We start from the raw sequence: 14,151 nt of genomic DNA, 5'->3' as shown, positions 1-14,151 counted from the left end.
TATTCGATTTCGACACCCTCTCATAGCCCTCCATGCAAAAAGGGCTTATCTCACGCGGACATATTTTGGGCGCAGTAAATCCTCTCGCTTCGCCCCTTCCTCTCTGACGAGACCACTGAACTACAGTTTATTAAGAACGGACGGGATGGAGACGCTTAGGTATAATAATGCCGCGTTCATGTGATAGTCGGAACTGGGAACCTCAAAACTAGCAAACTCGGAAATATACGATTTTCCTAGTTCCGAATAGTAGTTGAACGCGTTATAAGAACGGACGGTACCCATACAATCGGTCACACACAGTCGCTTCTTTTGGACGTCATTTTCGACTGCGACGCAAAATCATTTATTTTTTATTTCGGAAAGCTTTCGGTAAAGGAAGTAACGTTAGCTGGCTAATACAACGGGCAAGAATTAGCCACCGATCAACAAGTAACGGTAAGCGAGTATCCCTCATGTCACACCGAGTGTACATAATACAACATTTGGCCTGTTGGCGTTGCCAGACGTTTTCTAGTGGGATTCGCGCATTTAATATGAATGGGGGATGCAAGATGGATGGAAGCCTCTCTCTCTCTCATCCGTAGCTTGCTAACGTTGGCTAGATAGCTAGCTTGCAGTTGTTCAGAGGGCGGTAGTGTCTTTGCGTGTTGTTGCGCTTTCTACTGAAAAGCTGTATATTGTCACACGAATTCGGAGCGTAGACCTTTTATTCAGTGAGGTTTCGCGTTAGCCCATAGTGCGTCACTAGCCCACAGTATCTGATGGCCAGTCTGCCAGTTCCCATATAATGTCCATGCAACAGGATACGCCTCCTGTGATGTGCCTCTGTCTGTCAGATGTCAGCCGTCAAACATCATTCAGTTGGTGTTCAGTACCAAATGACAGATAGCTGAATAATGTCTGAATACACAATTGACATAGACAGATCTTATATGTTCATACTTCTCTTGCAGGAGGATGAACCTAGATCCTGGCTGGCTGCTGCTCCTATCCATGTCTCTGGAGGTTTGGTCAGTGCCCCTCGACCGCAATGCAACCCCCCAGGAAGCACATTCTCCCCAGGAGGACAAACAGGAGGATAATGTGGTACGCCTTTGTTCTGTCTGTCGTTCGTCCATCCATCCGTTTGTGTGGTTGGTTGTCCGTCCGTCTGTATCCATCCATGTGTGATGTTTGTGTGTGTGGTTGCCCGTCTGTCTGTATCCATCCATGTGTGATGTTTGTGTGTGTGGTTGCCTGTCTGTCTGTAACCATCCATGTGTGTGTGTGTGGTTGCCTGTCTGTCTGTAACCATCCATGTGTGTGTGTGGTTGCCTGTCTGTCTGTAACCATCCATGTGTGTGTGTGTGTGGTTGCCTGTCTGTCTGTAACCATCCGTGTGTGTGTGTGGTTGCCTGTCTGTCTGTAACCATCCATGTGTGATGTTTGTGTGTGGTTGCCTGTCCGTTGCAGGACACAGGCCTATACTATGACCGGTATCTGTATCCATGTGTGATGTTTGTGTGTGTGTGTGGTTGCCTGTCCGTTGCAGGACACAGGCCTATACTATGACCGGTATCTGTATCCATGTGTGATGTTTGTGTGTGTGGTTGCCTGTCCGTTGCAGGACACAGGCCTATACTATGACCGGTATCTGTATCCATGTGTGATGTTTGTGTGTGTGTGGTTTCCTGTCCATTGCAGGACACAGGCCTATACTATGACCGGTATCTGAGAGAGGTGATTGAGGTGCTGGAGACAGATCCCCACTTCAGAGAGAAACTCCAGACTGCCAATACAGAGGACATCAAGGTCTCTCGCTCTCTCTTTCTCGCTCTCTGTTGTTTTTCCCCTTGTCTTATATTTTCTGACCTTAGTAGTTTTTTATTAGTTTTTTAAAGTATTAACTCACTAAGTACCCCCTCACCTCCTTGTGTAGTACCTATGATGTTACACAAGTCATCTATAGTAGGGATTGGCACGGGTTATTTGAAGATCTGAATGGACGTTAGTATTCGATTACTTAATGGTCTATTTTAACAATGAAAATGCTTGGTCTAAAATGTCCTAAAAGTATCTATGTGACATTGCTACATAGCCTACAAGGATAGACCATTACATTAAACATTTTAATAACACAACAGTTTTATGACCGTTTTTATGGCCATAAAAAAGATGCCCCGGTAGCCTTCACACGTGTAGCTTGTTGTTATTGTTGGTCAATCAAAGTGGTGTTACAGTCGGAGGCTCAATGTGTAGCAAAGGAAGTGGGAGATTTCTAATCGATGCAAAATATAATAAAAATTAGGGAATTAAGTTGGCTAAATGAGAAGGAGTAGGCTACAATGATCAACCAACCGATAGGCTGTTGTTTCATATGAATGGAGTTGTCGTGGACAATTACGAGGAGTGCCTCAATTAGCCTTTCTACTTTAGCTACAGTGCCTTGCGAAAGTATTCGGCCCCCTTGAACTTTGCGAACTTTTGCCACATTTCAGGCTTCAAACATAAAGATATAAAACTGTATTTTTTTGTGAAGAATCAACAACAAGTGGGACACAATCATGAAGTGGAACGACATTTATTGGATATTTAAAACTTTTTTAACAAATCAAAAACTTTAAAATTGGGCGTGCAAAATTATTCAGCCCCTTTACTTTCAGTGCAGCAAACTCTCTCCAGAAGTTCAGTGAGGATCTCTGAATGATCCAATGTTGACCTAAATGACTAATGATGATAAATACAATCCACCTGTGTGTAATCAAGTCTCCGTATAAATGCACCTGCACTGTGATAGTCTCAGAGGTCCGTTAAAAGCGCAGAGAGCATCATGAAGAACAAGGAACACACCAGGCAGGTCCGAGATACTGTTGTGAAGAAGTTTAAAGCCGGATTTGGATACAAAAAGATTTCCCAAGCTTTAAACATCCCAAGGAGCACTGTGCAAGTGATAATATTGAAATGGAAGGAGTATCAGAGCACTGCAAATCTACCAAGACCTGGCGTCCCTCTAAACTTTCAGCTCATACAAGGAGAAGGCTGATCAGAGATGCAGCCAAGAGGCTCATGATCACTCTGGATGAACTGCAGAGATCTACAGCTGAGGTGGGAGACTCTGTCCATAGGACAACAATCAGTTGTATATTGCACAAATCTGGCCTTTATGGAAGAGTGGCAAGAAGAAAGCCATTTCTTAAAGATATCCATAAAAAGTGTCGTTTAAAGTTTGCCACAAGCCACCTGGGAGACACACCAAACATGTGGAAGAAGGTGCTCTGGTCAGATGAAACCAAAATTGAACTTTTTGGCAACAATGCAAAACGTTATGTTTGGCGTAAAAGCAACACAGCTGAACACACCATCCCCACTGTCAAACATGGTGGTGGCAGCATCATGGTTTGGGCCTGCTTTTCTTCAGCAGGGACAGGGAAGATGGTTAAAATTGATGGGAAGATGGATGGAGCCAAATACAGGACCATTCTGGAAGAAAACCTGATGGAGTCTGCAAAAGACCTGAGACTGGGACGGAGATTTGTCTTCCAACAAGACAATGATCCAAAACATAAAGCAAAATCTACAATGGAATGGTTCAAAAATAAACATATCCAGGTGTTAGAATGGCCAAGTCAAAGTCCAGACCTGAATCCAATCGAGAATCTGTGGAAAGAACTGAAAACTGCTGTTCACAAATGCTCTCCATCCAACCTCACTGAGCTCGAGCTGTTTTGCAAGGAGGAATGGGAAAAAATTTCAGTCTCTCGATGTGCAAAACTGATAGAGACATACCCCAAGCGACTTACAGCTGTAATCGCAGCAAAAGGTGGCGCTACAAAGTATTAACTTGAGGGGGCTGAATAATTTTGCACGCCCAATTTTTCAGTTTTTGATTTGTTAAAAAAGTTTGAAATATCCAATAAATGTCGTTCCACTTCATGATTGTGTCCCACTTGTTGTTGATTCTTCACAAAAAAAAATACAGTTTTATATCTTTATGTTTGAAGCCTGAAATATGGCAAAAGGTCGCAAAGTTCAAGGGGGCCGAATACTTTCGCAAGGCACTGTAGCTAGCTGACTAACTTAGCTGGCTACTGTAGCCAGCTAGCTTCTTTACAATGATTTGGTTCAGTCAAGACCGGTACTACCAGATGGTATGATAGATAACTTGTTGCTGCCATAGGTTTTCTAACTAGCACAAGTCGGTTTGTCTACTTTTTCTCTCACCCTCTGTGCCACACACACTGGCCCCTGCTCCTCTCTCACACCTCACTTACCCTTCTGCTGAAACGCGTAGGGTACCGTTTTCTTTCAAACATGTACTTCGACAATCCAGATATCTGAAAAAATATCATATTTGAATAGTGAAATAATTTCAGATGCCCATCCCTAATCTATAGTGTATATACTGTATGTCGAGTATGTGTAAATTCTTTGTCTATACATTCTGTCTATGTTCTGTTTATTGTGGCAGCATCAAGTCACTGGGTCAAGTTCCTGGTACATGTAAAGTAATTGTCCTGGCGAATAAAGGTGAATCTATGTGTCTGACTGACTGTCCATCTTCTTCAGAATGGTCGTCTCAGTAAGGAGCTGGACCTTGTGGGGCACCATGTTAGAACTCGTCTGGATGAGCTGAAGAGACAGGAGGTGTCTCGCCTCAGGATGCTGCTCAAAGCCAAACTGGACAGCACCAACACACAGAGTGAGGTTTTTTTTAAAGGCCTGGAAGACCAAGATTATATATGTTTTCTCAGTCACCTGTTAAAACCCTCTGTTTATCCCCAAGGTTTACAGATGGACCATGCCTCTCTGTTGAAGCAGTTTGAACACCTGGATCCACACAATCAGAACACCTTTGAGGCCAAAGACCTTGAGCTGCTCATCTCAACGGTAATGCAGTGAGCATAGAGTCCAGGCTTGTATTTGTATTCATAGAACATCTAATAGTAGGTGCAGATCTAGGAACAGTTTAGCCTTTTCAAATAACATTTTATGGGTACACATACACATTTATCAGATGTTATTGCGGGTGTAGCGAAATACTTGTGTTCCTAGCTCCAACAGTGCAGTAGTATCTTACAATACACAACAATACACACAAATCTAAAAGAAGTAATGAAGAATGAAGAAATATCTAAATATTAGGACGAGTAATGTCGGAGTGACATTGACTAAAATACAGTAGAATATAATACAGTATATACATATGAGATGAGTAAAGCAGTATGTAAACATTATTAAAGTGACTAGTGTTCCATTATTAAAGTGGCCAGTGATTCCATGTGTATGTATATAGGGCAGCAGCCTCTCATGTGCAGGGTTGAGTAACCCGCTAGTGATGGCTATTTAACAGTCTGATGGCCTTGAGATAGAAGCTGTTTTTCAGTCTCTCAGTCCCAGCTTTGATGCACCTGTACTGACCTCGCCTTCTGGATGATAGCAGGGTGAACAGGCTGTGGCTCAGGTGGTTGATGTCCTTTTTGGCCTTCATGTGACATCGGGTGCTGTAGGTGTCCTGGAGGGCAGGCAGTGTGCCCCCGGTGATGCGTTGTGCAGACCGCACCACTCTCTGAAGAGCCATGCGGTTGCGGGCGGAGAAGTTGCCATACCAGGGGGGTGAAACAGCCCGACAGGATGCTCTCAATTGTCCATCTGTAAAAGTTTGAGTGTCTTAGGGGCCAAGCTGAATTTCTTCAGCCTCCTGAGGTTGAAGAGTAGTTGTTGCTCCTTCTTCACCACACTGTGCGGATGGATCATTTCAGATTGTCAGTGATGTGTACGCCGAGGAACTTGAGGGTACTATGGTGTTGAAAGCATTCTTCCGTAGGTATTCCTCTTGTCCACATGGGATAGGGCAGTGCGATGGCGATTGCATCATCTGGGGATCTATTGGGGTGGTATGCAAATTGAAGTGTGTCTAGGTTGTAAGGTAACTAGCCTTAACTAGCCTCTCAGAGCACTTCATGATGACAGAAGTGAGTGCTACGGGGAAATAGTCATTTAGTTCAGTTACCTTTGCTTTCTTGGGTACAGGAACAATGGTGGACATCTTGAAGGAAGTGGGGTCAGCAGACTGGGATAGGGAGAGATGGAATTTGTCTGTAAACACTCCAGACAGCTGGTCTGCACATGCTCTGAGGACGCTTCTAGGGATGCCGTCTGGGCTGACATTTTTCGAAAGAGGTGGTCGAGTGTTTTATTCAGAGCGAGTACTACAGTCAATGTCTTGATAGAACTTCGGTAGCGTTTTCCTCAAATTTGCTTTGTTAAAATCCCAAGCTACAATAAATGCGGTCTCAGGATATGTGGTTTCCAGTTTGCATAAAGTCCAGTGTAGTTCCTTGAGGGTTGTTGTGGTATTGGCTTGAGGGGGAATATACACAGCTGTGACTAGAACCGGAGAGAATTCTCTTGGTAGGTAATACGGTCTGCATTTGAATTTGAGGTATTCTAGGTCAGGTGAACAAAAGAACTTGAGTTTCTGTATGTTATCACAATCACACCATGAGTAGTTAATCATGAAACATACACCACCTCCCTTCTTCCCTGGGAGTTCTTTATTCCTGTCTGCGCAATGTACCGAGAACCCAACTGGTTGTATGGACGGGGACAGTATATCCCGAGAGAGCCATGATTCTGGGAAACAGAGTATGTTACAGTCCCTGATGACTCTCTGGAGGGGGATCCTTGCCCTGAGCTCATCTACTTTATTGTCCAGAGACTGAATATTAGTGAGTAATATACTTGGAAGCGGTGGAGGGTGTGCAAGCCTCCTGAGTATTCGGGAAAGTCGTATTCCTGGTCGTAATGCTGGTGAGTTACTGCCTCTCCGATTTCCAAAATTATTTCCGGCTGTATGTAATAACACAAACGTTCTGGGCTAATAATGTAAGAAATAACACAAAAAACAACTAAATACTGCAAAGTTGCTTAAGCGCTAGAAGCAGAGCTGCCATGTATGTCTGTCGGCACCATCTTGCCATCTTTTATCATAATTAATGCTATTATATTGGGTGCTAATCCTAGATCAGTATTCCTACTCTGGAATGCGTTATGAATACGGGCCCTTGTTCTTATCTACTTGTATCATAACACTGGTGTTGATGTACTTCATTATCCCCTCGTCCTTGTCCTCTGCCTCCCTGCTAGGCCAATGTACTTCAGTCCCCCCTCATCCTTGTCCTCCACCTCCCTGCTAGGCCGATGTACATCAGTTTCCCCCTTGTCCTCTGTTTCCCTGCTAGGCCGATGTACATCAGTTTCCCCCTTGTCCTCTGTTTCCCTGCTAGGCCGATGTACATCAGTTTTCCCCTTGATCTCTGTCTCCCTGCTAGGCCGATGTACATCAGTTTGCCCCTTGACCTCTGTCTCCCTGCTAGGCCGATGTACATCAGTATCCCCCTCATCCTTGTCCTCTGCCTCCCTGCTAGGCCGATGTACATCAGTATCCCCCTCATCCTTGTCCTCTGCCTCCCTGCTAGGCCGATGTACATCAGTATCCCCCTCATCCTTGTCCTCTGCCTCCCTGCTAGGCCGATGTACATCAGTATCCCCCTCATCCTTGTCCTCTGTCTCCCTGCTAGGTCGATGTACATCAGTATCCCCCTCATCCTTGTCCTCTGCCTCCCTGCTAGGCCGATGTACATCAGTATCCCCCTCATCCTTGTCCTCTGCCTCCCTGCTAGGCCGATGTACATCAGTATCCCCCTCATCCTTGTCCTCTTCCTCCCTGCTAGGCCGATGTACATCAGTATCCCCCTCATCCATGTCCTCTGTCTCCTGCTAGGCCAATGTACAGTACTAGTCAAAAGTTTGTACACACTTACTCATTCAAGGGTTTTTCTTTATTTTATTTTTTTACTATTTTCTACATTGTGGAATAATAGTGAAGACATCAAAACTATGAAATAGCACATATGGAATCATGTCGTCACCAAAAAACTGTTAAAAATATCTAAATATTTTAGATTCTTAAAAGTAGCCACCCTTTTCCTTGATGACAGCTTTGCACACTCTTGGCATTCTCTCAACCAGCTTCACGAGGAATGGTTTTCCAACAGTCTTGAAGGAGTTCCCACATATGCTAACCATTTGTTGGCTGCTTTCGCTTCACTCTGTGGTCCAACTCATCCCAAACCATCTCAATTGGGTTGAGGTCAGGTGATTGTGGAGGCCAGGTCATCTGATGCAGCACTCCATCACTCCTTCTTGGTAAAATAGCCCTTACACAGCCTGGAGGTGTGTTTCGGGCCATTGTCCTGTTGAAAAACGAATAATAGTCCCACTAAGCGCAGACCAAATGGGAGGGCGTGTCGCTGCAGAATGCTGTGGTAGCCATGCTGGCTAAGTGTGCCTTGAATTCTAAATAAATCACAGACAGTGTCACCAGCAATGCACCATCACACCACCTCCTCCATGCTTCAAAGTGGGAACCACACATGCAGAGATCATCTGTTCACCTACTCTACGTCTCACAAAGACATGGCGGTTGGAACCAAATATCTCAAATTTGGACTCATCAGACCAAAGGGCAGATTTCCACTGATCTAATGTCCATTGCTCATGTTTCTTGGCTCAAGCAAGTCTCTTCTTTTTGGTGTCCTTTGGTAGTGGTTTCTTTGCAGCAATTCGACCATTTAGGCCTAATTCACGCAGTCTCCTCTGAACAGTTGATGTGTCTGTTACTTGAACTCTGTGAAGCATTTATTTGGGCTGCAATCTGAGGTGCAGTTAATGCTAATGAATTTATCCTCTGCAGCAGAGGTAACTCTGGGTCTTCCTTTCTTGTGGCGGTCCTCATGAGAGCCGGTTTCATCATAGTACTTGATGGGTTTTCCGACTGCACTTGAAGAAACGTTCATAGTTCTTGAGATGTTCAGGATTGACTGACCTTCATGTCTTAAGGTAATGATGGACTGTTGTTTTCTCTTTGCTCAAATGCATTGAGGTGGAAAGAAATTCCACAAATGAACTTTTAACAAGGCACACCAGTTAATTGAAATGCATTCCAGGTGGCTACCTCATGAAGCTGGTTGAGAGAATGCCAAGAGTGTGCAAAGCTGTCATCAAGGCAAAGGGTGGCTACTTTGAAAAATCTCAAATACATTTTGATTTGTTTATCACTTTGTGGTCACTACATGATTCCATATGTGTTATTTCATAGTTTGTCTTCACAATTATTGTACATTGTAGAAAAAAAGTAAGGAGTAGGTGTATCCAAAATTTTGATTGGTACTGTACATCAGTTTTCCTCTTGTCCTCTGTCTCCCTGATAGGCCAATGTACATCAGTATCCCCCTCATCCTTGTCCTCTGTCTCCCTGCTAGGCCACTAAAGACCTAGAGAACTACGATGCAGAGAGACATGATGAGTTCAAACGCTATGAGATGCTGAAGGAGCACGAGAGACGGGAGTACCTCAAGGGTCTGGACCAGGAGAAAAGAGAGAAGGAGGAGAAGAGGATGGAGGAGCTGAAGGATAAACACCGCAAGCACCCCAAGGTCAACGCTCCGGTGAGAGAGAAAGACGGAGAGAGCGAGTAAGATGGATGGAATGCTTTTTGTATGCGAGACCATTAGAATGGAATCTCTTCTCTTTTCTCTCTCCCTCTCCTTTCTATCTCTCGCACAGGGCAGTGTAGCTCAACTGCGTGAGGTATGGGAGGAGACTGATGGACTGGACCCAACAGAGTTTAACCCAAAGACCTTCTTCAAACTGCATGGTCAGTTAAGCTGCACTCTACTATTACATGATGATGATGTTTGTATGTGTTCAAATAATGTTCATTTTCCTCCTTGTAGATGCGAATGGAGATGGTGTTTTAGATGAGCAGGAACTAGAGGCCCTCTTTGCCAAAGAGGTAACGCACGCCCTCACACGTGTGTGTGTGTGTGTGTGTGTCCGTGTGCTATAGTAACAGCTCTCTCCTGCCCTCTACCACCAGCTGGAGAAGGTCTACGACCCAAAGAATGAGGAGGATGATATGATGGAGATGGAGGAAGAGAGGCTGAGGATGAGGGAGCATGTCATGAAGAACGTTAGTATTGTTTGGATTTCTATCCTCTGTTTTAATCCTCCATTCCTGTTTTTCCTTGTTTCTGTGTCTTTATTCCTCTCTCCTCTCTCTCTGTTCACCTCTCATCCGTTCACTCTCTGTCGGTTCACTCTCTGTCGGTTCACTCTCTGTCGGTTCACCTCATCCGTTCACTCCCTGTCGGTTCACCTCTCCGTCGGTTCACTCTCTGTCGGTTCACCTCATCCGTTCACTCCCTGTCGGTTCACCTCTCCGTCGGTTCACTCTCTGTCGGTTCACCTCTCATCCGTTCACGGTCTGTCGGTTCACCTCATCCGTTCACTCCCGGTCGGTTCACCTCTCCGTCGGTTCACTCTCTGTCGGTTCACCTCTCATCCGTTCACTCTCTGTCGGTTCACCTCTCCGTTGGTTCACGCTCTGTCGGTTCACCTCTCATCCGTTCACGCTCTGTCGGTTCACCTCTCATCCGTTCACGGTCTGTCGGTTCATCTCTCCGTCGGTTCACCTCTCATCTGTTCACTCTCTGTCGTTTCACTCTCTGTCGTTTCACTCTCTGTCGTTTTACTCTGTCGGTTCACCTCTCATCCGTTCACTCTGTCGGTTCACCTCTCATCAGTTCACTCTGTTGGTTCACCTCTCATCCATTCACACTCTGTTGGTTCACCTCTCATCCATTCACTCTCTGTTGGTTCAACTCTCATCCGTTCACTCTCTGTCGTTTCACTCTCTGTTGGTTCACCTCTCATCCATTCACTCTCTGTTGGTTCAACTCTCATCCGTTCACTCTCTGTCGTTTCACTCTCTGTCGGTTCACCTCTCATCCATTCACTCTCTGTTGGTTCAACTCTCATCCATTCACTCTCTGTTGGTTCAACTCTCATCCGTTCACTCTCTGTTGTTTCACTCTCTGTCGGTTCACCTCTCATCCATTCACTCTCTGTTGGTTCACCTCTCATCCGTTCACTCTCTGTCGTTTCACTCTCTGTCGGTTCACCTCTCATCCGTTCACTCTCGGTCTGTTGCCTATTACTTTTTTCAGCTATTTTCTGTTTTGACAGGTGGACATCAATCAAGATCGACTCGTCAGCCTGGAAGAGTTCCTTAAATCAACAGACAAGAAAGAGTTCAACAACCCTAAAGAATGGGATGTAAGTGAGTGATGGACGTTGGGTCGTTTTATAGTTTGTGTGTTGAGTAATGTCAGGCTCATCTTCCCCATCCCTCCAGACTTTAGATGACACCAAGCCGGTGTTTACAGAGGCTGAGCTCCAGCGGTTTGAGGCAGAACTGCACACCAAGGAGGAGGAGCTGGGTAGGAGGGCGGAGTCTCTTCGTCAGGAGCAGGATCTGCTGAAGGAGAGGGGCAAGGCCCTGGAGGCCCAGAGACGAGAGTACCAACAGGTAGACAACCACCACTTACTCTGCACAGTGGTATGGAGGATAGCCATACTATGAACAGCCAAATACTGCAGAATAAGCCATACTGTCACTATAGCGATTATATCTTCAATGAAATATGAAACTATGAGTAGCCATATGATGAAATGTTTATCTGATTCTGTCAGGCAGTACTAGAGATGTCTCAGAGGAAGGAGAAACAGGCAGTGGAGGGGCAGCCTCCTACGGGTCCTAACGGAGAACTACAGTTCCACCAAGAGATGCAGAAACTGGAAGATCAAGGTAAACGGGATAGATGAGATAAAAGGGCGGGGATGGAGTGAGTTGGGGACATTTTTGCTTTTGTCTCCTCTGAGGGGTTCTTTCAGTAATGGAATGTTCTCTCTGGTGCTCTCATTCAGGTGCTAAAGCTCCTGTTGAACAAGAAGTCCAAGAGGCCCAGAATAACCTGCCTGCAGAACCACCACAGAACCTGCCCATACACACCTAATGCAGCACCCTGATACACATAGGGTTGCAATGGGAGGGTATATTACTGGAAACGTTCTAAGTTTACCAGTAAACTACCAGAATTTTTGTAACTTTCAAGGAATGTATGAAATTTTATCAGATGACATCTAGTGTCTTTTTTTGGTACTTCAGATTATCACAGGTGTTTGTGAGCATGGTTACATGCGCACCATAATTTGATTTTGTTTAATACATTTACATGCTTTGCAAGAAGAACGATTTCCCTAATAATCCTGTTTACGTCTGAAATCAGGCTACTGATGAGACTTCAGATGATAAATTCCAAAAATCAGCCGTCTATAAAAATGTTCGACCACATTGGCCAAACTTTTTTGTAAAACCTTTTTGATTCTGAGTTGGGACATATAAAGTTTGTATGTGAAAACAATTTCTAATATGCATACTTTGTTTTTCCAAATTCACGCGTAAGAGGGAGTCTTGCGCTACCTGTGCTGGCGCAAATCAAATACACAGCTAGAATGCAGTAATTCGAAAGATTGCGCCGAAAACCAGGTGTTTTAATCGGTGGATGCTTACTTAGATTTTGACCTTACGCCGATTTTAAGATAAGCAGAGTAAGGTGTTCACATGACTATATCCATACCTGGCGTACTGCCATAATCAGTTTAATATTGAATTATTAGTGTGCATGTAAACATACTCATGAATTATCTCTGGCCCTCTGTGTGGCCTTATCAGATATAAAATCTATACAATAATTCAATGAGATGACAAAGCTGTAAAATATCCTAAATATAAACCATCAACGTAGTGAATGTCATTGATGTTTAATATGAGAGTTTCAGAATAAAATAGCCTTTTTTTATTTTACTATGTCAATATGTCTTTGTTGTAAATATTTGGGGGTCAAACTGGTGGCAGTTGTGAAAAAATACAATAGTTTGAAAAGTTTGGAGTGAATTGAAAACAATGCAATTGTTGATTTAGATGCTTTTCCAAAATTATTTAGGTTATTTTTTCTCTTGAACCATATAGTCTATCCACTAGAAACTCATGGACATTATGGTCACAGATATACAAAATGTTTTACTATATATATGAATAACATTTGTTTTAGTTCAAGTATAAATCGCCAAAGTTACCATAGATTACCTGTTATTTACCAAAATTACGGAGGATTCCAGTAACTTTGGTAAAATAGTGGTAGCTGTGCAACCCTAAATACACACACGCTCTCGCAGGAACACATCTCTTTCACTGACACACATATCCAGATGGGTACAGCAGATGACATCATACAGCACAAGCGCACAAACCCCAGTCAGTCAAGCACATCGTATCGTCCCCTGGCACAGTCCCGGTGTTCACCTATCTCTGTGGTTTACATTTGATCTCAATAAATTATTCAACTCACTGGACCTAGCCTTCTTCATTTTTAAATTCTCTGTCATGCCTGTGAAATGACTCTAGATATTCTGCCCTTACGTTGTCTGTCTGTGGTGTATACCTAGCTTACTATTTCCACTGTTTCCCCCAAATGTCATATCTGACCACTAACCCTTTCCCAGATGAGGTACATTGTTTGAATATTTAATTCCCAATTCTTTCTGCCATCACACTCCTCTAGTTGACCTTTGACCTCTCCTGCCAGTAACTAATTTGTATATTGGTCACTGGGATCTTGAATGCTTCTTTCTGTACATTGTTGTTATTCCAGCCTTGTCCCTTCTGTCATCACCCTTCTTATTTTAAATGTATTTTAAACATTGTTGTAGTAATGAATCCCTTCAGTGTCTCTGTACTGTGCTCTCTCTTTTCCTCTGCTGTTGTCCAGTGGTATGGTTGCCCGGGGAGTATGTGCTCATCGTTGTTGTCTCCCATGGAATGGGTCCCCTGGCACACAGTGCATTCCTACCCTGCATTCCACTGACCCCCGGTGACCTCAATGATGACCTCACTGCCCCTTCTTTCTGCTGTTAGCTGTCAATCACTCCGCTGCTGGTGATGTCACTGCTCAGGGATGAGCAACATCTGCATCTAGCAACATCTGAAATGTCATTTTTCTTCTAAATGTTATATTTTTTATTCTCAGTCTGGTAGTAGGTGAGACAAGTATGTGACAACATGAAGGAGAGACAGCTGGATGTAATCTCAAGTTATGAGTAAGATAAGTTCTATATGTGACCATTTTGAACATCTATATGGTTGGAAAACATGCAGTACCAGAGCAACACAGCAGATGATGGTGGACACGGATCAAACTGAGTGTC

The 14,151-nt window shown here is 44.1% G+C and overlaps 1 protein-coding gene across 1 annotated transcript; it reads left to right on the top strand.

Annotated features, from left to right (window-relative positions):
* Positions 1 to 52: 52 nt before the first annotated feature.
* LOC110486648 (nucleobindin-2) lies at positions 53 to 13,299 on the top strand. The gene is made up of 13 exons (XM_036941352.1): positions 53 to 438; positions 957 to 1,089; positions 1,687 to 1,794; positions 4,549 to 4,681; positions 4,766 to 4,869; positions 9,306 to 9,491; positions 9,610 to 9,700; positions 9,780 to 9,838; positions 9,923 to 10,015; positions 11,071 to 11,160; positions 11,240 to 11,413; positions 11,578 to 11,692; positions 11,812 to 13,299. The coding sequence occupies exons 2-13, from the start codon at positions 961 to 963 to the stop codon at positions 11,898 to 11,900; spliced, it is 1,371 nt and encodes a 456-aa protein (XP_036797247.1). The 5' UTR covers positions 53 to 438; positions 957 to 960; the 3' UTR covers positions 11,901 to 13,299.
* The last annotated feature ends 852 nt before the right edge of the window (positions 13,300 to 14,151 follow it).

Source organism: Oncorhynchus mykiss, chromosome 13, assembly GCF_013265735.2.
Source record: "Oncorhynchus mykiss isolate Arlee chromosome 13, USDA_OmykA_1.1, whole genome shotgun sequence".
NCBI classification, from domain to species: Eukaryota; Metazoa; Chordata; class Actinopteri; order Salmoniformes; family Salmonidae; genus Oncorhynchus; species Oncorhynchus mykiss.
The sequence above is the reverse complement of the archived record's forward strand: the minus strand, read 5'-3'. Positions and strand labels throughout refer to the sequence as shown.

Bases quoted from the DNA above. Each gene is read 5' to 3' on its own strand.
- LOC110486648 (XM_036941352.1), top strand. From the start codon at position 961: ATGAACCTAGATCCTGGCTGGCTGCTGCTCCTATCCATGTCTCTGGAG. The intron at 1,090-1,686 runs GTACGCCTTTGT...TGTCCATTGCAG, and splicing joins ACAAACAGGAGGATAATGTG to GACACAGGCCTATACTATGA. The intron at 4,870-9,305 runs GTAATGCAGTGA...TCTCCCTGCTAG, and splicing joins TTGAGCTGCTCATCTCAACG to GCCACTAAAGACCTAGAGAA.